We start from the raw sequence: 24,962 nt of genomic DNA on the forward strand, positions 1-24,962 counted from the left end.
ACACACACACACACACACACACACACACACACACACACACACACACAACTAGCTGTGTAACCTTGGGCAACTTACTTAACCCCAGTTGCCTTCCAAAAGGCAAAAAAAAAAAAAGACATTGATTTGACTTTTGGCACTTCCAGTCATGGACAGCTTTATTCTTTGCTACTTGTTCTCATTGATATTGCACATGGCATGAGAGTGAATATTAAATAAAACAAAAGAAATAGTTCCTTTACCTGTGTTTCAGATATAGTCTTGGTGCAGTTTTAAGCTATTAATGTCCCAAAAGTCTTAACACAATAAGAATCTATTAAATGGTTACTAATAGCTTAAAAATCTAGCTATTTAAAGCCAAAAATTTCACTAAGACATTTGTGACACACTGTATACAACCAACCTGCCCAACCAGTCAAGAAACAACTTGGGGGAAAATATATATATATATATATATAATTATATTTACACATGCACATATATGTATACATATATTTACATATATTCTGTATCTCAGAGACTAGATAACTCCACAAAAAATTGCATGAATCTAGAACCCTACCTATTTGTAGACTGCAGAACAATGAGTTGTGAAAATCTTTGAAGAGCTAGAAGCTGAAGGACTACAGTATTTCTCCATAATTGGAAAGAGGATGTAGATTTTGAAGTCTTTAAAGACTTGTGGATTGGTGGGTAGGTACATTATAAGAAAAAGACTTGAAGATTGGAGAATACTTCTGAGGAAGAAAAAGATTTTCCAACAAGCAAATCGAACACAGGGGTTAGGTAAGGTTAAATGTGAACTAATTGGGAACTCCTAAGCAATGTCCACTAAGAGATAAGGAACTTGGTTCTTTCATAGAGAGTAATGGGAGGAGAGGGGCCAAAGTCCTCTAAAGAAAAGTATTTAAGAAAGAACAACAGCAAAATCCTTGAAAATAGTTGACCTTGAAGTACCCCTTCAGATATACTAATAGAGAAAATTATGAAAGAGCAGAAAATAATGTTGAATTAGTTCAATTGTAACATGACTAGGTCTTTGGCCAGATAATAAGATAACTATGCATGTATAGAGAGACCTTTAAGGTTTACAAAGTCTTTTTTGCCTCTAAAACAACCTTGTGAGTTAAGGAAGGAAAAGAGAGAACAAATTAATTTTTCCATATACTTTGCTCTTCTCCAGGCAAAAATCTATTAGTATATATTTTTCCACTTCCATTCTGATTCAGATTTTTGTTTGACCTGATGACATCATCAACTGATATTTAGCAAATTCCTATGATTCTCTGATAATAGCTAGAAGCTTATGAGGCTTAAAAGGAACATTAAATTAGCCATCTGTAACAATTTTTATGAATGTTTTGACTTATAGAAAGCATATGACCAAGACAGTCAACTCTTAGCATATGTACCAATTGGTAATGTTAGCTTTTGCCTGCCATTGCCCTCATCACTTCTGCAATAGCCTCAGTGTACTTTTCCAGTTGTTTCCCATGTACCCCTTCAATTTTCCTAGAATTTATTCTCCCTCATCTCCACCCCTTAGAGTTCCCAACTTCCTTTAAAGCCAAGCATAATGAGTGCCTCCTCTGTGATGAGGCCTTTCTCAGTCTGTCTAGTTTAGTGCTCTTTCCCTCACCTCTTATTTTACTCTCTTCCCTGAAGAATATAAACTCCTTGTGGGCAAGGAATGTTTTGTTTTTGTCTTTGTATGCTTGTTCTTAAAAAAAATGCCTTTTGTATGGTATGTATTTAATAACTGCTAGTTTATTGAACTGCATTCTTGAATTGAGGGCTTGGGGAGGCAGCAATGGCAATATAAAGGACAGAGTGGCAGAGTTGAGAAAATATCTGCACCTATCACAAATTGTGCTAAAGTTTGTGACCATATACTTGAAAAAAAAACTCATAATGTAGAATTGCACATCAGATCTTGTTTCTTGGATAGGGAGGGGAAAAGAGTGTACTCCATAGGTGCCAAACCAATATTGATATGCAGAATTTTTTACATGTGGCCTCATTGTTCTTGGGTATTACATGAATAAAGATTTAACCATCTATGTAATGACCCCTCAAAAACATGGTGATTGCTTTATAGCTATAGCTAGTAAGTACATAGGCTTACACATGTCCTTATTGTCCTCTCTAGTAGAATGTAAGTTCCTCAAGTTTCATTCTTTGCATTTGAATCCTCAGAATCTGACACAGTAGGAATTTAATAAATCCTTGGAAACTGATTAACTAGTAAAGCCTTAAATAGTGAAATTACTTCCTTTAGTAGCTTAAAATGGCTTATGTGATGGGAAGCTTAGGAATACAGGAAATGAGATCTGTTTGACTCCAAGTCTAAATAAGGAACCCAGTTTAAAAAAAATACAGTCCCATTCATGGAGGTTTCCTCACTTGGTTTATTGCCAAACATTCCTTGGACGATCTTTTTGAGATCTCTAAATCTGCCAATGACTTTCAAGATTATCCTCTGAAAGCTTTATTCTGAAGGAGTACCAGTAGAGAAGCCCTTCTGTCATTTCTACTGTGACTAATTAAATCACTTTCTCTATAGGAGATGGACACTAAAGAGACACACCCCTGACAACTACTTTGAACTCATTTCTCATCCAAGAATCCTTCCTTAATAAGGAAGATTTATAGCTTCCTAAGGGAGTCCTAAGAACAGCTCCCAGCAGGAAACAGTCAAGATAACTTACCACATATGTGGTGTTTTAAGATAAAATGACAGCCATATTAAAAGACTTTCAGACTGCTACAGACTATTAAATTCTTTATCTTTTTGCTCCTGATTTTTGCAAACCTATTCTCTGATGTTTCTGTTATTCACATACTCATGGATCTGTGATCTCATTGAAGGGGCTATTTTATCCTACAGTGCAGAGTACAATTCACCTATACCTGCCCATCCAGCATGACCTTTGTCCATGACTTTCCATGAGTTTGCCAAAGAGGGTCTACGCAACATGCTGGAGACCTGCATTGTGCATGACAATGGTACCAGGGCTGTCCACCAGTTATCTCTTGCTCTCACCACAAAACCAGTTCCTCTTCTATCATATAGTCCTAGATTGGCATACCTTTACACTTACATAATTCCTTATTTAATGAGTTTCAACCTTCTTATGACCATTTTTACACCCCATAATTTTATTTTAAAGCCCTTAAGATTTTAAAACTATTGAAATACCTACCCCAATACCCAGTTTAGTTATCATTTCACTGAATATCCTTAATATTCTAAAACCTAGAGAGCACTATAACTTCACCTGAAGTGGAAAACCTAGAGGGAAGTCTTTTGAAAGAAGTGAAGTTCAGATTTCACATATTCCATAATTTACACTAGACAGAATGGTACAGTGGAGCAAGTACTTTCTGGAGTCTGAGGACCTTGCCTGTTACTACCATGCCATATTTCCTGTGTCTCAAACTTCACATCTATAAAATAAGAGGGTTGGCCTAGATTACTTTGCAAGTCCCCTCTGGCTCTAGAGCAATCATTTTGGAGGAGGATTTTTTTAGTCAAACTACTTTTGGTTTTTGGTCAAATATGAACTACCAAAGACTTTAGTGTTAATAGAAGCAGAAAACTTCAATTAATTTTGAAACAACTGAAAGACATAGAAATGTGTTAAATCATTACCTATAAAAATGATTCATCTGTAGCACCACCTAAACTCATTGACTAATTCATAATCCATTGTAAACCAGATATGAGATTAAATAATAAATTCAATTCAACAAACATTTATTAACAACTAGCTATTTACTTTGTATAAGTATAAATTACAGAGAAGGTACCAATACACATTTATTGAGGTAGGTTCCTCCTCTGACAGAGGGAAATCATAGGTTTAATCTCATACCGATAAAGTTTACATAAAACACAGCCTGTATTCTATTGTAATTTATAGTCTAGTTAAGGGTTTGAAATCAGAGTTACTTCTTTTATTTTGAGATGGTGGCAATAATAAAGGCAAAAAGTGTTCATTGCTTTAAAATCCCTGAAGGTTACAGTTATGAACTTTGGCAGAAATTTATCACTTCTCTGTGTAAAAAGAGAGGTAACTCAGATATGAATTCTGATTATTTTTGATTTTTTAAAAATTCTCTTGGGTCTAGACTGCCACCCGAAAATCTTGCTTCCTTTCCTCTTCTCCCACTATAGTGTTGTTGTTTTGTTGTTTTACCGATCAATAAAATCTAAATTGTTTCTAGATCTTTCTAAAGCCTCATGGCTAGTTCCCAAAGAAGAATCTGTTGACCTGATATGTACCAACCAGGAGAAAAATGGGAAAAAAATTAACCAACTGTCCAAAATTCAGAGATCTAGGAATGTTTAATATTATGTAGATATATTCTTTTCTTCTTTCAGAATATTGGTTTTTGGAGGCACCGTTCCCTTACTATATGTTAAACTTCCTGGAGGTGGAAATAGTATGTCTTCACATAATTTGAGTTGGAAGGATCCTCAACAGTCTTCTAGATAACCCAGCCACAAAAGGAATCCTTACCAGAACATATCCAACAAATAATCATCCAGCCTATGCTTAAAAATTTCAAATGAGGGCAAAAACCCACTGCCTCCTTAGGCAATCCATTCCACTTGTGGATAACACTAAGTGTTAGGAAGTTTTTCCAAGCTTAGATTTCCACTTTGTAATATTCATCTTTTACTTGTGGTTCTGCTCTGAGTACAAATAAAATGATGCTATTACCTCTTTCACATGAAAGCCCTTTAAATACTTGAAAATAGCTAACATCAGAACTCCACTACCACCACCACACCTTGCTTCCAGAGTCTTCTCTTCTCCCGGTTAAATGTTCCCATTGCCTCCAACCTATCCTCATAAAATTTGGACTCAAGGCCCTTCATCATAGTGATTGCTCTCATCTGGCCGATGTCCAATTTATTAAAGTTCTGAACCTGTGTGCCCCAGAGCTGAACGTGATATATATGATATAGATATGATATAGATGTTCACTGACCAGATCTAAACTTTTTTTCTCTCTAATGCCTACCTTGATATTCAACACATAGTAGGTCTCTTTTTTTGGAGGGCAATTGGGGTTAAGTAACTTGCCCAAGGTTACACAGCTAGTATTTTTGTGTGGGTGTTAAGTGTCTGAGGCCAGAACTGAACTCAGGTCCTTCAGACTCTGGGGCCGACACTCTACTCACTGCACCACCTAGCCGCCCCCATAGTAGGTCTTAATAAAGGTGATTGAACTGAACATAAGAACACATTCCCTATTCAAGGTATTATCTAATCTTGTCTTTTTCCCACCCTCTATCTTTAGCATCTTGGACTTACTATTTAAGAATAGTTTAACTAGTTCTGTTAATTTATAAGATTTCTATCCCCTTGAGAACCTAGAGAATATTGAATAAACTCCCCTGTAAGGCAACTTGTAAATCTATATAAACATAACTAACAGTTACTAAACTAACACTAAAACATTGTGTTTTGAAGTTTACAAAGCACTTTGCAAATATTATTTTATCCTCACAACAGCTCTGTATGGTAGGTGCTATTATAATATACCCACTTTAGAGATTAGAAAACTAAGGCAGAATAAGTGACTTGTCAAAGGTTGTACAACTAGAAGTTGTCTGAGTAAGGATTTGAAACTCAGATATTCCTGACTCCAAATCCAGTGCTCTGTGCACTGTGTCAAAAGGGACAGGGAAGTATTTCTGGCTGAAAATTTCAGGAAATTTAGTACTATGTGAGTGAAAATCTCCTATAGCTTTTGAAATGACTGTGGGCTCCTGGGATTAGAAAATTTAGAGCTGGAATCATCTCCCTTTTTACAGATGAGAAAACTGCTGGATATTGAAGAGAGTCTTGCAGAAATACTTTCTTATTTTGACATCAGCCCCAAATCTTTGGCTGGTTTCCCCATTTTAAATGTCAGAAAGCAAAAGTATGATCACAGAGACATCATTAAATAAATGCATGATATTTTTAGGGAAACCTTTAAAGATGTATCTTGTCAAGCAGTGGTGCCCAACTCAACACTGCACTAAACAGTACACAAGGATCCCTGCAGGCTGCATATCGACAATTTAAAAATGTACTATTATGTATGTTTGATTGTATTTGTATGTGTTTGGTTAAATCTTTTCCAGTTACGTTTTAATCTGTTTTGGGCCACATGTTGCAGCATAGATGCATGTTTGACACCTCTGTTGTTGATCATTAAGACAAACAAAACAAAAGTCATCCCTATTCCAAGATCCCCAAAGGCAGCCTTCCTGAAATATTATTTATTCCATTTTTTTTAACTGTGTCCTATCTGCAAATTGCCCTAAGGCACAATTGTAGACAACTAGCATATTCTGATTGTTCTGACTGCTCTTCTGTGGATTGTCTTAAATATAAATATGTTTTTAGTACTGGCTTTATCCATTCTTGTTTCTGTAGGCCAGAGAAATAGGATCAGACAAAATTTCCTCTGTTCCTCTGTGGGTTTATTGACTGGATTCATGAACTATATCAGATCCTTAGCCATGTCATTTAGTCTAATTTGGAAGAAGCTTTCAAAGTGGACCATGAGGGGCCCCAAAACTTGAATATATCAAGAAAAGGATTTATTTCTCCCAGTAATAAGTCATTCATAGGAAAAACCTAGTGGAATTAGACCTATTTCTCTAAAACTGACAAGGAGAAAACATCAAACTAGACCTTAAAAGAACATTTACTTTTATTATTATGTCTAAAGATGTGTAGGATAAGGAAGTTAATTTATCTCTGGGTGGAGGGTAGTGTCAGATTATCACTCATTCACTAGAAGTTATTTCTCTAGGACAGGAGTTCTTAACCCTGTACTCTACTCTGTCAAATGGTTTTTGTTTTTAATATTCTAATAATTCTATATTCTAATATATTTCGATATCATTTATTTCCTCAATATTTTCATGCATTTTGTTTAATGCATTTAAAAATATTCTAAAGAATAAGATTGATTTTTTAAAGATTTTCAAAGCATTTTCTCACAATAGTTATATAAGTCTGCAGACGAGGAAACAAGCTCCAAGAGGGAAAGGTAACTACCAATTAGACTGTTGCTGTTGAGTCATGTCAACTGTCTGTGACCCCATTTGGAGTTTTCTTGGCAAAGGTGTTGGAATGGTTGCCATTTTCTTCTCTAGCTCATTTTATAGCTGAGGAAACTTAAGTAAACAGGGTTTAGGGACTTGCCCAGGGTCACACTGCTAGTAGTGTGGGAGGCCAGGTTTGAACTGAGGAAGAGGACTGACTCCAGACCTGGCACACTGTCCATTGCACCACAAATCCCACTGGATACCTAACTAGAGCCAGGATTAGAAAGATGAATCTGCATCAAAACATAGAGGAAAGAGCGCTGGTCATAAAGGTAAAGCATGTGAGTTCAAATCTATCCCTGATACTACTTGTGTGACTCTGGGCCTCAATCCACTTATCAATAAAATGAGAGGATTAAACTAGATGGCCTCTGAATCCCCTTCCAGCTATAGATCCATAAGCCTGTTATTCTGAATCCAGTATTCTTTCTACTCTATTAAGATTGTCTCTAAATACCTGCTAGAGTTAATGCTGTCAGTCCAATGATTTATCCAGACCTAAAAGGAATCCTTAAATGTAGAAGGAACATGCAATTAAAATGATCATATGCTTCTACCCTTTCATATTTCTTGATTTCATCTCTACTATAGGAATATCATTTAACAGTATGAGTAGTAAGAATTAGCACTACTTTCTTCCCATACAGCAAGTTACTAAGCCCTAAAGCCAAAGAGGATATTTTCTTTCTGAAGATCCTCTACATGGACAGTGGAAGGAGGGAAAAAAAGATTCTAAATCTTCCTCCTATAGGATGATCATGGATTTATCTCATTTCTCACAACATTTCAAAATCTGGTGAAGATTCTGCCAAAGGGGATAGTAAATTTCCTGTCGAGGACATACATATTGTTTCTAACAGTGAGAATCAATCTGCCCTTTGGCATGCTGATGGTCAAACAGAAGAATTATTAGTGCTGAGCCAGATACAACCACGTTGATAGCTGCAAAATTCTCAGTTCTTATCTCCATAGACTGACTATCTGGCAAACCATAAATCTCCCTAGGGGAGAAGAAAGCCTAAGATTTCACGTATTTGCATTAAGGTGTCATGACAAAGTGAGCATTAGATCATAAGACTGAAGCTTTTGTTCACTTCAGGATTAAGTCACTGTATGAAGGCAAAGAAAAATCAATATTTTGTCATTCTTTTCACAGGTTCAAGATGCATTTAGATGTCGGCTAAGAAACTGTCAAGATCCAATCAATGCAGACTCCTCAAGTTCTTTCCCTAATGGACATGCCCAAATCATGGTGAGTTTTTACTCTGTCCTTAAAACTGTCACTAAGCAATATTTTTTAAAGAGAAAAAAGCAAATATCCTTAATAGCAAATAATAATAATTGGAAAGACCCAATGAGTGAGCTAATTTTGGGCTTATTAATCTTTACTTGAAAAATATTATAATATTCATCTTTTATTAAATTCTTATGTGGCATACTAGGATTCCAGGATTGCAAATGTTTAGAAGTTACTCTTTTATTACCATCCCTTCTACCACCTGGTGATCTGAAAGAGGTGATTGCTTTTTGGAACAACTGGATTAAACTTTTACAGAAGACTCTGGTGTTTAATTAGAAAAGTGAATATGATGGGTGACACACTTTTTGCTGTCTTCAAAGCTTAATTGGTTGACATCCTTCCAAAGAAAAAATACATTGGTAATTGTAGAGGTAGTAACAACACTTGTTGAATGAAGGTATACATTAATTATAACTATTTGGATTTGCCTCGACAAACAATTTTGAAAACAGATGAGATTGATAGTCTAGTTCTTTTAAAGGTTGCTAGTATTTCATAGATTCTCAGTGCCTCTTTATTTCATTTCAAAGAAGCCAATTTAGACACCATTAACTAAAATATGGAAAGAGTCAATACTTAAAAATTTGTGTGCCCACACACACACAAGTTTTTAACTTTAGAAAATTCAAAGATGGCATTAAATAACACAGGACTAGATTAATCACTTTAGTTCTTTTTTCTTCAAATTGAGCTATTAAAATAATAATTGGGGTTTTTATATGCAGTTAACTTTTTAAGTACAGGGAAAATATAAAGATTGGACTAAAATACAATAAGGGGTGGGTTTTTTACCACATTTTGCTTAACTATAATAGATTATCTTGACATTTTTAAAATATAAAGTTTTATCATTAAACTAGAGACCCTTTCTTATTACTTGAGAATGGAAAAAAGATAACTTGAAGGAGGCAACCTCAGTTTCATTACAAGAAATATAACCATAAACAATACATTTAATGTTGCCATTTAAAATAAAATACAAGTCTATTTTAAGACCTTTATAGTAATGTGATTTGCAACCATTTCTCATTTTTACTTTTTTATAAAATGGCCCTAACACTCTCTCCTTAAAATTATAATCATATTTAATATGGTGCTCAGCATCCTCAATAAAGAAGTCACAAATATATTTTCTCATTGAAAATGTCATGCCATCTCCAGTCATTTTTATTTAATACTTGTTCTTAAGAAAACATTCCCTCTTTTTGCACAAAAGAATAAACTCCCCCTGCCTAATCAGATATCTGAAAATATGAGATTATATGGGCAATGAAAATGAAGTTCCCACTAAGTGATCATTGTTATGCCTTATTTTTTGTTGTTACAGACAGATTTTGAAAAGGATGTGGACATTGCTTGCCGTTCAGGTAAGAATCTTTGAATGCTACAGTTATTTCTGTTATTTTAGAAAGTTAGGAAGTCTCATCTAGTACAAACATCATTTTAGTCATGTTTATTTCCTATATTAAATTATATAACAGAATGTCTTTAAAATGTTTATACAGAATTAGAATATCTTAGCCTCAGTAGAAACTTAGAAGTAAGTCCAATCTCCTTCCCAGTGTCATTAAAGAACTCCTTTTATAAGATCCCTAAGAGCTGTCTCTGAATACTTCAAGCAATGAAGAATCCATTACTTTGTTCCATTGCTATATGGCAATAATTGTTAGGAAATTCCACCTCCCTGCAACTTTCACCCAATACTCATAATTATGTTGTTGGAACAATACTATCTATTCCCTGTTGTATATGACATACCACCAAACACATATCTTACTAAGTTTTCCCTTTGTTTTTGCTTTTATACTGTTTATGACGCCATTTATAGACTGCTTTACCATTGCTGGTTGCCCTTCTCTAGATATTCTCTAGGATACCCAAAATGCAGTCCTTATTGTCATGTAAGTTTTGAAGACCACATTTGACACAGTCAAAAACTGAACTAAATATGTGCTATAGTCACACAGCATTTGTTATCTTCTCTATAACCTCAGTAGCCTGAAATGTGATATGGCTAGATTTTTGAGACCTGAATACATTTAAGGTTGTGAGGTATTCTTTTCCTCACCTAAAAGCAGATTGATATTTTTGTCCACAGAAACTCACTAAACTATATTCTAAGATTTGGAAGGGTTTAAACCTCAATAAATAATTCATCTTTATTAAGCACCCATTTTGTGACAGGTATTATACTAGAGTGTGGGAATACAATTTAAAAGAATAAAAGGATCTCCCCTCTAAAGGACCTTACATCCTAACAGAGACAATAAATACATAAATATGAAGAATGAATTTAAAGATATGAAATACAAATAACGCAAAGCCTTTGTAGAAGTGTACACTAGAAGTTGGGAGATTATGATCCAGAAAGGTTTGATGTTGGAGATGATACTTGAGTTGTGTCTTAAAGAAAAAGAGAGCTTTTGTGAGGCAGCGGTGAATAGGTACTGCCCCCTTGGTATGGGGAATAGCTATTTTTAAGGCATGAAGACAAGACATAAGAATGTTATGTGTGAAGAACAAAGCTAGTTTGACTGGATGGGGAATAATGCATAGTGATGCTGGAAGTTTAGGCTGGAGCTAGGTTATGAAAGCCTTTAGAAACTAAACAGTTGATATTCTATTTCAGGGTGAATAGAGAAGCACTGGAATTTACAGAATAGGAGAGTGACATGATCAGATTTGTGCTTGTGGAAAATAAGTTTGGCAGCTGTGTGGAGGATAGGATAGAGCTGGGGGTAAACTTAGAGCAGTGAGACAAGTTAGGAGGCTATTGCAACAATCTTAGCAAGAGCTGATAAAAATAGCAATACAATTTAGGGGAGAGATTGGGTGTAAAAGTGTCAATCTGTGAGTCATCTGCATAGAAAATCCATGGGAACTGATAAGGTCACCGAAAGAAAGAATGTAGAGTTGGGGCTTACGAGAAAGTTATGATGCATGGTAGAGTATGTGATATGGGTGATGAGCCGCCAAAGGAGACTGAAAATGAACTATCAAAGAGTTAGGAGAAGTAGGCGAGAGTAATGTCACAAAAACTCAGAAAAAAAAAAGAGTATCTAGGGGAAGAGTGTTAGTAGTAGTGTCAAATGTAGCGCAGAGGTCAAGAAGGATATGGACTGACAATACCATCAAATTTGATAATTAAGAGATGTTTGGTAATTGTGAGTTAGTAGCTTAATTTGATGATTAGGTAACATGTATTGCAAAAGAGGGCAAGAAGTGGAACATATGAGTGCAGACAAATTTTTTTTTTCCCAGGAATTTGACTGAGAAAGAGAAGAAAGATATAGGATGCTATCTTGATGGGGATGGTAGTGTCTAGCAAAACTTTTGAAATTTAGAGGGTTCTTGAAAACTGCAGGGAAAGAACCAGTAGAAAGTGAGAGATCAAAAATTAGAGAGAGAGAAAGGGGATAATCGAGGTCAGTCTTCTGGAGAAAATGGGGGGTTGGAGGAAGAGAAAAGGATATAAAAAATACATGTAGAGTCAAGAGTGCCATAGAAGCCTCAGGGAATGAAATCATCATCACACTGGTGGCCTAGTGGCAGAAGAAGAAAAAGGCGAAAGAGATGCACATGTGCAGTCTAAGGTTTGAAAAATACTTTGCATCCATAATCTGAATTTAGCTTCAGAACACACCTGTGTAGAGGCTTTGACAAGGAAAATAGTGACCTCATTATCAGAGACTGGGGGAAAGTAGCAGGAACAGATGATGTGGAGTTCACATAAAATGGCCTCAATTTTCTCAATAAAGCATCAAGTTCTTTGATAGAGTGAGAGAGGGGGAAGGTATAAGAGGCTTGGGGAGAAAAGGAAAGGTTTGGAATAACTTCTGAGGTTGCAAAATAAGGAATCAATTAGGGAAGAATAAAAGGTCTTCCTTGCTGCAGTCAAGGTCAAGTTGAAATTAGATTACTTGAGTTTACAGTGTACACAGTCAGCGTGGTTTTGAGACTTCTTCCAGCTCTGTTCAGCAGCATGAGAGTAGGCACAGAGGAAGTAGAAGGTTGGAAAAATCCCTGGCTGAGGACTGGCAAGGGATGAGAATAGTGGCAGGGCAAAGGATTTGAGTATTAATGTCTGTGTAGAGTTGAAGTGTTGAGAATGGAGAGAGAAAAAAGTTAAGTTCGTGTGATTATGGCCTGAAAATGTACTAATGATTGAAGATCTTTATGAAAGTGTAGAATAGGTGTAAAAGGGCTGAGGAAGAGTGTTATAATGGAATGATAGGAAGCTGTGGTCAGATTTAATGTCTAAGTTTTTATTAAGAAAATAAATCACTTGAGGGTAATGGTGAAATTTAAGAAAGATTCTGAACCAGTCCTTGATCTATACTCCTTGTAAAAGGAGGATGAATGAAAAGGGAGGGTCTGGTAAACATGAGCCTCCATTCTTTAAAAAAAGGGAGGGGGGGTAATTTTTGATATTATGGACTTTGTCACATGAAAATTGTTGAGTCATGGTGTCAAAAAAAAAAGCATTTGGAAGAATCAGGGTAGAGCAAAGAGTATTCCAATTCTCTCCCCCTTCCTTTAGGATCAGTATTTTGGAAGGGGTGTAAATGATGGAAAAGATAGTCAGGGTTGCAATGTCACCTGGGATAACCACGTCTCAAAAAGGCAAATGGATGGGAAGATGTGAGAAAAAGAAGATATAGGATGCAGGGAAGTTTATTCACTATGGAAGATCGGGAGAATTTTAGGGGGCATAGTGAAATCCATGGGTAGAGTTGGAGTAGGGAAATGGGTAGAGTATGACTTAAAAATGTAAGGATGAACAAATGGGAGGTACAAAATGGGGATAGTTGGTCACTAGGTGGCCAGTAATGGTGGCAATGGATACTGAGAGAAACAGATAATGGATATGTCCCCACCAGTGAAATCATAGATCATTGGAGGTATTTCAGTAAGATGTTCTCTTGCTGTGTATGTGTGTGTATAAATACATATATATATATGTGTGTGTGTGTGTGTCTGTGTCTGTGTGTCTATGTATATATGTGTTTATATATGTATGTGTGTATATATACACACCTATACATATATATATATATATACATATATAGAAACTAGATCTGTGTCTACTGGATCTCAAACTGGATGTCCCATTGATATCTTGAACTCAGAATGTACAAAACTAAAAAAACCAAATATGGAGTCCTCTATTTGGCAGTAAAGTTCTTTATAACTTGACTCATTTGTACCTTCCCAGTCTTTTTACACTTTACTCCCTTCCATACACACTGTAATCCAGCAAGATTGTTCCTTGTATAGGATATTCTATCTCCCATCCCTTTGCACTATCTGTCCACCATGCCTGGAATGATCTCCTTATGCCAGCTCTGCCTCCTTGTTCTCCCAACTTCCTTCAAGGCTCATCTCACATCCCACCTTCTTCAAGAGTCCTTTTCCAGTTTCTCTAGTTACTAGAGCCTTTCCCTTTCCTATTACTTTCTATCTACTTTCTATTACATTCTATCTAGATATCTTGTATATACCTATGCAGTAAGAACAATTTTCTAATACTTTCTCTGTGCAAATTAGGCTGGTTTTTCCTTGATTGGCTGAAGGCATTTAAAATTTAGACTGCTGACATCACTTCATAGTTGCTTGAGTACAAAATAGCCACAAGAAACTCCAGGGCTTCTCTAATGCTTGGCTAGTGGACCATGATGGTAAACTCAGGCAAGAGAAACTCAGCAGAATCATCTCAAAATGTTTCTAACATTCTTGTTGACTATAGCATGTTATCCTCCTTCTATATCTAAATAAATTATTTTTTATTGATTGTTGAATGAATTACAACTGTTTTATTTTGTCCTAATATCAGAGATAAACCACCAGGGTCCTATCCACAGTCAGGCCCAGCTCATTATTTACATGTTGTCTCTCCCTTTAAAATGTAAATCCCTTAAAGACTGAGACTGTTTTTTTTCCTTTTCTGTATCCCTATCACTTAATACAATGTCTGGCAATAGCAAATATTTGATAACTGCTTTTTGAATGACCATATAGATATAGATATATATAGGTATATATAAAATGTGTTGATAGATATGAGTGTGTGTGTATACACCACACACAAACATATGTTTATATACAAACACAATATAAATATGCTTTTAAAGAAAATCTAAGCAGTTGATATGCTTCTCTCATGTATGGGAAAGGTTAACTTTATAGTTGGCTTCCCCTAAGTTTTTTGAAAATACAGAATGACTTGATTTTTAAAGTATAGATGACAGTAGAAGACCAGTTCTACAAATGATGAAATAGAGGCTTAGAGAGATTAAGAGGCTTGCCCAAAATTATGCAAGTAGTAACAGATCAAGGTCTTGAGCCCAGGTCTTCTCAGACCTTTGTGCATTCCCTCTAAGGCTAACTTCTAACAATTCTGTATGCATCTTATATGTGCCTATTAATATACATGTTGTCTCTCCCATTAGAATATAAGTTCCTTGTGGGCAAGGACTATTTCTTTTTTGTATTACCAATACTTATCACAGTACCTGGTACATGGTAATAGCTTAATGATTTCTTATTAATTGATTGAATCTGATTCCCAATCCATTGTTCCTTCCATTCTATTGCCCTAGATGCTGACAATTATAAATTCATTGTTATTGATAACCATCACTCTTCTACAAATTCCCCTCTCTAGGTTATTGCCTTATTTTTGTATGAAACAGTTTAAAAAATTAAAAGTGTTCTGTGATATCTGAAAGGTTTAAAAATTATTTTTAATTTCATGAAATCTATTAGCTATATAACCATTATCCAAACATAATTGCTCATTAACTACCATTCATTACTAGTGCTTTATTCGAAAAGATACAGAAATAGATTTTTTTTTTAAAATCCAAGTTCATTTTACCTCCTGCAGAGGATTAAAATGGAAACCCAAATGAAATGGTAGCTAATTTTAAAATGTTTGATGTGCATGTGATAAGATTTCAGTATCTAAAATTAAGAAATCTAATGAAATAACTATTTTCTCTCTGATATGACGGTGCAATATGAATAATACAAGCTTAAATTTATATTGAAGGCTTTTCTTTGTAATAAGTACCAATTTGTAAAAGGGGCAAACACTCAAAAACTTTATCTGTGTTTTAGTATGTAGATAGTAATTCTTTTATTTGATAATTGGAAGAGAAATGTAATGCATGTAAAAGCCTTTGAAAGGAGACAATATAACAATAAATTCCATAGTATATAAACAAAAATTAATGTTAACAGATTGTCTCCATTTTGGAAATACTGCAAAGTCAGGTCTGTGGGATTGTGTTGAACAGAGATGAAAGAAGATGATGGTTTATTTGGGATGGAGGAAGTCATATAACCATTGTTCACATGTATACTCTACAGAGCTCTTCAAAACTGACCACTGAGCACAACCAAGCATGAATTAGAGCACTTCCTTCTTTAAAATAACCTGGCTTTCTTTTGAAGTGGAGTCAATGCATCCTAGGAGTTGACAATAGTTTCAATTAGGAAATGCTTGTTGTTGTTTTTTTGGTTACCCATTTGTCTTCCATTTTTAAATCCTTGTAAGGCCTCTGTTTCTTTCCTGAGTTACTCCCCCTACCCCCCCAAAGCTTATGAAAGAAAGGTGAGGTGCAGAGGCTTAAATTTCTTCTCTATTTAAACTCAGTTGGTTATTTTCATATACCTTCTGGGGAATTAGAGCACCAGGATTGGTTACATAAAAAAAACTTTTTTTTGTATTTAAAGCTAAATAGGATAAATACTTCTGTTCCCTGTACCCACTTGACCAGATGGACGTCAATGGATAACTGCTCATTAATTTTCAGTGACACAATTTTTAGTGGATTCATCAGGTAAAACAAGATGAGCATTACTGGCATAAATATGTTGATTCCTAATTATCTCTATTCAAAAGCTAATTTAATAATAATTACTAGTTATAGATCATTTGTAGAGAAAAACAATGAACTTTTTTAAAAGCATGAACTAATCCATAATTCCACAAAAGATTATAGGGTGGGTTGATGAGAAATCTAATTTATACTCAGCTGTTTTTTTTTCCTAAGAGGTTAGAAACTGAGTTGTTCACATGTTACTGTATGCTGCAACTTTGAAGACTATCCAATTTTCAGAAAGCAAGTTTCTACTTAAAGTTATGGGTTACCAGAGTCAATATAGTATATTGGTATAAAGAATAGTTTAAATTTATATAAGAAGTAGGGGTGGCTAGGTAGTGCAGTGAATAGAGAACCAGCCCTGGAGTCAGGAGGACCTGAGTTCAAATCCGACCTCAGACAATTAACACAAAAAACTAGACATGTGACTTTGGGCAAGTCACTTAATCCCAATTGCCCTACCTTCCCCCCTTCAAAAAAAGCAAAAAATTAAAAGATAAAATTTAAATGATATCTTTAAAAAATTTATATAAGAAGTCTCATCATTATAAAAAATTATAAAGATAATTTGTAAAAAACATATAAAAACAATTTTAGTTAAAGGAGCACTTTAGTGTTGTTAAAGAATATCCCAATATTTCAAAAGATCCATGACTTCATCAGGGTATATACATTCTCTCTACCGATATAGAGCTTTACCTTTCCACACTTTTAGTAGATAATATAATAAATTATGTGGTCTAAAAAATCATTACTTGATGGCCAACATCCTGGTTGATAAAACTTCCTACACTTAGATGAGTTCAAAAGACAGTCAACACTGAAAGTTCTGCCCATTTCAACAAAACCAACCTGAGTTTATGTTCTTCTGATGTAGCTTATGAGTTCTGAGGTCTTCTTGTATGCCATGTTAAAGTTAGTAAAATATGGCTTCAGTGCAAGTTGTTAAGGAAAGGAAATCAGAATAATATAGACAAAGAGAAAAACAAATGAGGGAACTAATGAAAAACAAATGACTTTAAAAGTGCAGTGATTTCATTTGCAAAAATGTTATATTCTAATTGCAGTTCTTCATAAGGATATTGGGCCTTGCCGGGCAGCTACAATAACAGGGACACTATCTCGGATTTCTCTGAATGATGATGAAGAAGAAAAGGCAACGAATCCAGAGGGCCTGAGCTATTCAACTTTGCCTGGGAACATCATTTCCAAAGTCATCATCCAGCAGCCCACAGGTCTGCTTATGCCAATGGGTATGAATGAGCTGGCTAATCAGTGTTTGAAAAAAGATAACAGTGAGTTACGGAGAACTGTGTACTTATGCACTGATGATAATTTGAGAGGGGCAGATATGGACATAGTACATCCTCAAGAAAGAATGATGGAAAGTGACTATATAGTGATGCCCAGAAGTTCTGTTAATGCCCAGTCAGCATTGAAAGAGGAGAGTAAACTGAATATTGGCATGGAAACTTTGCCTCATGAAAGACTGTTGCACTACAAAGTCAATCCTGAATTTAACATGAATCCTCCTGTCATGGACCAGTTCAGTATGAATTTAGATCAGCACCTTGCACCCCAGGAGCATATGCAGAATTTGCCATTTGAACCTCGCACAGCTGTAAAGAACTTCATGGCCTCTGAACTGGATGACAATGCAGGACTAGCAAGAAGCGAAACTGGATCAACGATATCCATGAGCTCCTTAGAGGTCAGTGATGTGGAAATTGTTTCTTGATGTTTGACCCTTACTCTTGGTTTCCATGGTAGTCTTCCTTTAAAATGCCATTGTCTGGGGAAAGCTACATTTTTAAAAAAGCAGATGTGACTTCTAACAGTGTTATATTACTGTGTGTGTATGTGCATGTATAAAAATTGGGAAAAGTTATAGAGTTAGAATATTACATAAATTGCTTGGTAGACATGATTCGACCCAAAGTGTTTTGTAATTGTCTTATTAATGAATCATAATGAAAATGGGCTTAATTAGATTTTAAATTGTTTAATTATGGTTCATAATAATATGTCCATCTTAATGAAAGCCAACACCAAGCTCTCGGGTTATTGAGTCAGCATCATGTTTCAAGCTGCAGGGCCTCAGTAGAAATCTCAAGCAAATTAGATGTCTTTCTTCCTGATCTGTCTGAGGTAACAAAGGCCCCTTACATAGGTAAATTAATTGTTGGATTATTCCCTTAAACTAAAATCAAAATCTAAGTTTCCTACACAATCATAAGTAGCTAAATCAGAATGGTTTTATTATGATTTAAGATCATGAAAAGTGTTTTTTTTTTTCTCAGAGGAAATACAATTCCCTGAATTTCCATGAAAAGATGACTTTTAAAGTATTTTACATTGAATTATGGGAGCCTGAGAAAGAGTAAAGCCAGCAAGCTGAGAATTAGGAAAGACCATATAGACCAAGTTCATCTCCATTCTTATTTTATAAAACAAGGCATTTCAGAAGATAATCAGTGAAATTTCCTGAGTCTTCTCTTTGCCATAAAATGAAGACTAGCACAGCAAACAACTATTTACATCAGCTGTTGAGTCAGAATTAATCACTTATTAAGATTTGGGAAAGAATTAGTATTTCCCAATATAATATTAATATTGCCAAATAACATCCTAACATTTATTTGTAATCTTTTTTTTTACTTTTAAGTCTTTTTATAGTCATTCTGCAACTTTCATTCAAGTTTTATTTTTGTTTTATTTTGTCTTACCATTTCTATGCTGCAGAGATCTGTTTGTAATAGAAATAAGAGCAAAATCAGCAATCACTTTCCTGATGCCTCAACAGTCATAGATTGCAGGCATTTGTTCAGGAGTCATACTTTATTCTTGCTCAATCTAGAGGGCCCAAAGTCTAATTGAGGAGGGTCTCTAGTGAGAAGTTGGCATGATTCTGGGACAACTCTGGCATTCAGCTCCCTTCTGTCTGGTAATGTACTTACAAGGTGTGCCCTGGTACATACCTTTCAGCCTTTGTTTATTCATTCACAGAATAAAATAGCATTCCAAGAATAACCAGGGGTATTAGCTGCCTACTCAGAGTTCCTCCAGGGCTACTTAGGACCAAATCATTAGAACTGAGGGTGAGTCATACCCACAGGATGAGAAGATGTCTGCTAGAGTAATGTCTCTGTGGTACTGGCCTCACTGTAGGACTTCTTTTTCTGGTTGATCTAATATCATAGACCACTAATACCCTTGAGTGACTCTTTTCAAAATTGTAATCTACATAATTAAAATTGAACCAATCACATAGTGAGAGCAAGGGAGAACAGATAGACAGCCTGCATGTTTCATTGGTATCCTTGCAATTTCAGGAGAAAACACGGAAAGCCTATAGCCCATTGAGTGGAATCCTGTGGCACACTTAAGGGAGGGCATGGGAAATAGTCACACAAATAGGCAGGCTTAGATGGGCTGTAACCTGCACCTTTGGAGAAAATATACAAATAGGTGAGATCACTGATTTGTTGACCATACAAGCAAGTGTCCTAGCAAGTCAAGTCAAGCATTTATTAACACTTTAATGATGCAACTATGTAGCATTGTGGATAGAGTGCTGTACCTGGAATCAGAAAGACCTGAGGTCAAATCCAGCCTTAGATACTATGTTCCTTTTAACCTCTATTTGCCTCAGTTTCCTCATATGTAAACTGGGAGTATGACAGTATCTCCCTGGCAGGGTTGTTGTGAGAATCAAATGAAATGATATTTGTAAAGCACTTAGCAGAGCATGTGACACATAGTAGGTGCTATATAAATTATAATTCCCTTCCCCTTTCCCTGCTTACTATGGGCCAGGCACTGTGGTAAATGTTGCAAATATAATAAAAGCAAAAATAAAGTCCCTGTCTCTATTAGCTTACATTCTAATGAAGAAAAATAACATATAAAAGGAAGCCAAAGTGGATAGGAGGAGAGACTGTGCCAGCTCAGGGGCATGGTGGAGAAAGTTAAGAACCAAACCTGGAGAAAAACAGCAGGTATACTATCCCCGTCATTCCCCTACCATTCTGTTCAATTAAGTGGGCAATAGTGATAAAAAAAAAAATCAAGAACAGTACATTGGATATCTTGGATGCAATTCAACAAATTGCCTCAAATGTAGAGAGATCACAAAATAATTTGGATGATGTCTGATAATTTTTTGCAAGTTGCAAAAGCTCTCTAAAATGTATTCCATTCAAGGAGTAAAAAAACGGCTTGAATGTAATCACATCAAATTCTTTTAGTTGAAAAAAGTTTATCACATGTAAACATCTAAAAGCTTTGCTATGTTTAATACAGTATATATTGCGTATGTCTGATCAATGGACTGTACTTCCAACTATTTCAGTGTGCGGTTTGTGAAGCTTACAAATCTCCATAAACATTTCATAACTTTAGCACAGAATAATAACAATACATTCATTGTATCATTCAGTTCTGCCTCCTCAAAAAAATAATCTGCATTTAAATACCTTTGGAATCATGAGACACATGTCCTGAAAAGGAATAATGGTCATTCAACATTCAGACTGAAATTTCAGGTCTCCATTTTCCTTTTACAAAGCATTTAATGGTTAATTAGTGCCCTGGATGACCAATTTAGGAGGTAGCTAAAATGGAACATATAGATGACAATGAATTATAAAAATTAGAATTTATATAGTGCCTTTCATTAGAAGATCCTCTAATCACCTTAAAAGCATTAATTCATTTATCTTCACCACCCCTCTTGTGTGACCAGTTGTAACCCTAGAAGTGACTACTTGAAGGTCAAAGAGTGAGTGTATAACAAAGCTTAGGAATGGAAACTTTCTCCCTTGAGTAGGAGGAATATTAATGAGTCTCCAGATTAATAAAATTATTCTTGAACTTGAGAGTTCATATTTGCCTTGCATAACCTTGGGCTGGTATATTTTGTGACACTAGAACTAGAAACATACTGCTGTCAGAACATCAAAAGGATCTATCCACATAAAGTAATTAACCTTTTCTAGGAACCTGAGTGGCTTGGAACTGGAATCAATTACTGCCAATTATCTACCATAACTTACATATCAGAAGTGAATTAAATTGATTTGATAAGAAATGAGTGACCAAAATGAAGGCTTTATAAAAATAGTACTATATATACATACACACACAAATACCCACACATACAGAGAGAGAGATAAAGAGAGAGAGAGACAGAGAGAGAGAGACAGAGACAGAGACAGAGAGAGAGACAGACAGAGACAGAGACAGAGAGAGAGAGACAGAGAGAGAGACAGAGAGAGAAGTTCTGAGTCTAGAGAGAAAAGTATGCTGGCAAATGTATTCTATAAATATAATGGCAGGGGGGAGAAGATTATTTATGCTGGGTGTTTTAGCAAGTGATACATTTTAAAATGTGTTCAAATAAGAGGAAAATGGGACAAAAAGAATCCAAGTGGGAGGTGGAATCTGGTAGAGATATATCACTCCATCCCTTCCTCATTCCACTGGCTTCCAGCTACAAACCTCTGGAGTCCTTCTGATAACTTGGTTTTTTGGTCTATTGAAGCAGCTGAGCCCAACACAGTCCTAGTATAGTCTTAAATCTTTGTAACACCTGATGTTAAACATTTGTATTTTGAATTGCAGATACCCAGAAACATCTCTCTCATTTATAATACCATTGCTGGGAAACTAAATGCCCTAGATAATATTATTTTGCCAATGGATAGATGGAGGGAAGAGAGAGAGAGAGAGAGAGAGAGAGAGAGAGAGAGAGAGAGAGAGAGAGAGCGAGAGAGAGAGAGCACTCGATCATGTCAATGGTGCTGTGCTTTTTGTACTAAAATGAATTTTTTAAAAAGAGAGAGACAAAACACATGGAAATCTATGTATGGAAAAAAGATATAAAACAGAAATCAGAGAATTAAAAACCTTTAATAGGACAATTCTAGGGCTGTCTTAATAACATATTTTGAATGGGGGGAGTGGAAGGGAGGAAGTTAGGTAAAAGTGAATAAACAAGTGCAGTGAATGAATAACTTCATAGAAAAGTTGGTGTTTATATAGCTCTCCATGGAATCAACTTGGTAAAAGAAAAAATGGGGGAGACGGTCCTCAGTGGTTCAATGTAAGTGGGTGAGATTAAGATTTTGATGGTTTTAGTGAGAGGCTAACATTAAGGATGAAAAAGGTGTTTATTGTAGGTAGAGTATGTATGCTGTGGTTTGAGAAGGGTAGTAATGAGTTGGTGAGACATGCTTTGAGTAACGATTATGTTGGAGACTAATTAAAACAATCATGTAGATACTAGATTTAATCTAGTAGTCTCATTGGAAGAACAATTTCACTTCCATTCAGCTGTAAGTAAGAGGTGACATGGAATAGTGGATAATGAACTGATCTTGAAGACAGGAAGACCTGCATTCAAGTCCTGCCCTGGAACCTCTGGGCAAGTCCTTCATATTCACAATGCAATTCTTTAAGTTCCAGAAAAGATTGCATTTCAGGAGAAGTTTCCTCACCTAGTGTTTTCATGTACCAATGAAATCATAGGTCTAACCTTAACATTTATAAAGTGTTTTACTATATGCAGAGCACTGTGACAAGTGCTGAGGTAGATATAGACTTTAGTCCTTCATCCTGCAGAGCATTCTACAAGCATAGACCAATCTTGTTAAGTGTGAAAATTTAAGGGATATTTTTTTTCTTAGTGAACAGCTTGTATTTTATTGGTGAATAGATGATATAAGAGTAGAGATAAAAAGTCATCAGAGGGGAAGAGAGTTCAGAATCTTTTGATTAACTAATCTTTTGGGTCATCCATAAGGATGAGAAAAAATCATTGAAGCTAATAGCAGGAAGATATGGCATAAAGAAGATGACCATGACCCGAATGTTGAAGTGTCTGGATGAATAGCAGACAGTAGCATTCAAGCATTGTAATAAATGGTGAGAGAAGTAGATAGAGAAATGTTTAAGGAATGGCAAAGAAATCAAGAAGATGTTCTCAAGAAAGGGCAGAAGAAGAGGAGAGGGACCGAGAGCTTCATTGGCAGCCAGGTATTCTTCAGGTAAGAAAGAGGTTAAATACAAATCCATGATGAATGATTGCCCAAAATTGCAAGAGGATAACATTGACTGGAACAAAAGAAAACTATGAGGTTAAGGAAAGAGAAAAAGTATGCAAGAAATAAACTGCCAGAGCTGAGGGAAGGTTTTGAGTCCACGGGAAAGTGAGAAGAGTCAAGGATGAGAGTGACAGATGAGAAGATTGAGAATGAAAGGAACTGCAGAGGGGGAAGGAGGAGTTGGGAGCACAGAGACAGTAAAATGGAATAAGGTGAAAGGAAGAGGAGACAAGGGGAAAAAGAAGACCTCAGTGGACACAAGATAACCTGATCCTACTGAGACAGGGAAAGACTTGACATGTGAAGAAAATTTTGGAGGGAATCTTTGGAAAAGAACAAAGTCATGCTTAGATTAAATGAGGTCTGAAATTGAATGTGAAGTGAAGGAAGGAGAAAGGAACCATGGGTAGATTGAATACACTGGAAAACATCAGATTTCCATCCCATCTCATACACTAGCAGTATTCCTGGTAAGTCACTTAATCACTCAAAATTGAAACATTTGGAAGCAATGACTTATGAGGTCCCTTGCAGTCCATGATCATGACTGTAGTGACTGGAAAAATCATTGGGGCTACCAGGTTTAGTTGATTCTTTTCAGCATTTTTTTTGTTGGTTTTTTTTGGAGGGGGGAAGATAGGGCAATTGGGGTTAAGTGACTTGCCCAAGGTCACACAGCTAGTTTTTTTGTGTTAAGTTTCTGAGGTTGGATTTGAACTCAGATCCTCCTGACTCCAGGGCCAGTGCTCTATTCACTGCACCACCTAGCGGCCCCCTTTTCAGCATAATTTTGACCTCTGTGCACAATAAGTTCTGGTGAAGGGATGAAGTAGAAGCATCTCTCAAAATAGTCTTCAGACTTTTTAACATATTATTCATACATCCTATGGTCCAGTCATAGAGAAAGAGCAAGCCATGACTGAAGGGACAAATCACTTGAGCTCACTGGGCCTGAGTTCCTCATCTATAAATGAAGGGCTTGGAATCTATCATTTTCAAAGTCCCTTCCAGTTCTAAACCTATAACCCTATGATTCCATGGCAGCCCATGTGCTCTGTTGGTATGCATGAAATATGAAAAAAAGTGGCAGAGGAAGGTCCTCAGTACAATGGAGGATACCCCTCATGCCACCAGGGCAATTTTAAATGAGAGCATGGGCAAAAGTTGTGCAAGATGAACAAGATTAGATGGGCTGTGATTTTCATTATTAAAAATACCAGTACTGGTGAGCACAGAGCCCTCGCAGTATTGGAATATTAATTCTCATCCATGAGGGTTGTGGTTACATGACAAAAGATACTCTAGAAAATGCTAGTTAAATTATTGGTGCGTTTGTCAGCAAACTTGAATTAGCTATCAGAGAAATAGTTTGGCAAAGGGGGAAAAATAGAAGGAAATGAGAAAATTATTTTTGTTTTCTGTAGAGCCTAGAATGTATTATTTTCAAAAAAACTTGAAAAGATATAAAGCTGGGTATCATGCAATCCCTGCTGCTGGGGGAGGCAGAGACTGGTGAAGTCCTTGGTTCAGGGTATTAAGTCAGACATGGATATGGGGAA

The 24,962-nt window shown here is 35.9% G+C and overlaps 1 protein-coding gene across 3 annotated transcripts in view; it reads left to right on the top strand.

The window, feature by feature from the left end:
* Positions 1 to 24,962, top strand: part of ADGRB3 (adhesion G protein-coupled receptor B3) — a 923,661-nt gene that overhangs the window by 861,319 nt on the left and 37,380 nt on the right. For all 3 annotated transcript variants that reach the window (XM_069070720.1, XM_069070722.1, XM_069070721.1), the window contains 3 exons: positions 8,271 to 8,366; positions 9,742 to 9,781; positions 17,368 to 18,011. In XM_069070720.1, coding sequence (XP_068926821.1) covers positions 8,271 to 8,366; positions 9,742 to 9,781; positions 17,368 to 18,011 — 780 coding nt within the window. The remainder of the gene's footprint in view (positions 1 to 8,270; positions 8,367 to 9,741; positions 9,782 to 17,367; positions 18,012 to 24,962) is intronic.

This window comes from Petaurus breviceps, unplaced genomic scaffold, assembly GCF_028583685.1.
Source record: "Petaurus breviceps papuanus isolate PSGF00001 unplaced genomic scaffold, PetGlider_PUasm1.0 90822, whole genome shotgun sequence".
NCBI lineage: Eukaryota > Metazoa > Chordata > Mammalia > Diprotodontia > Petauridae > Petaurus > Petaurus breviceps.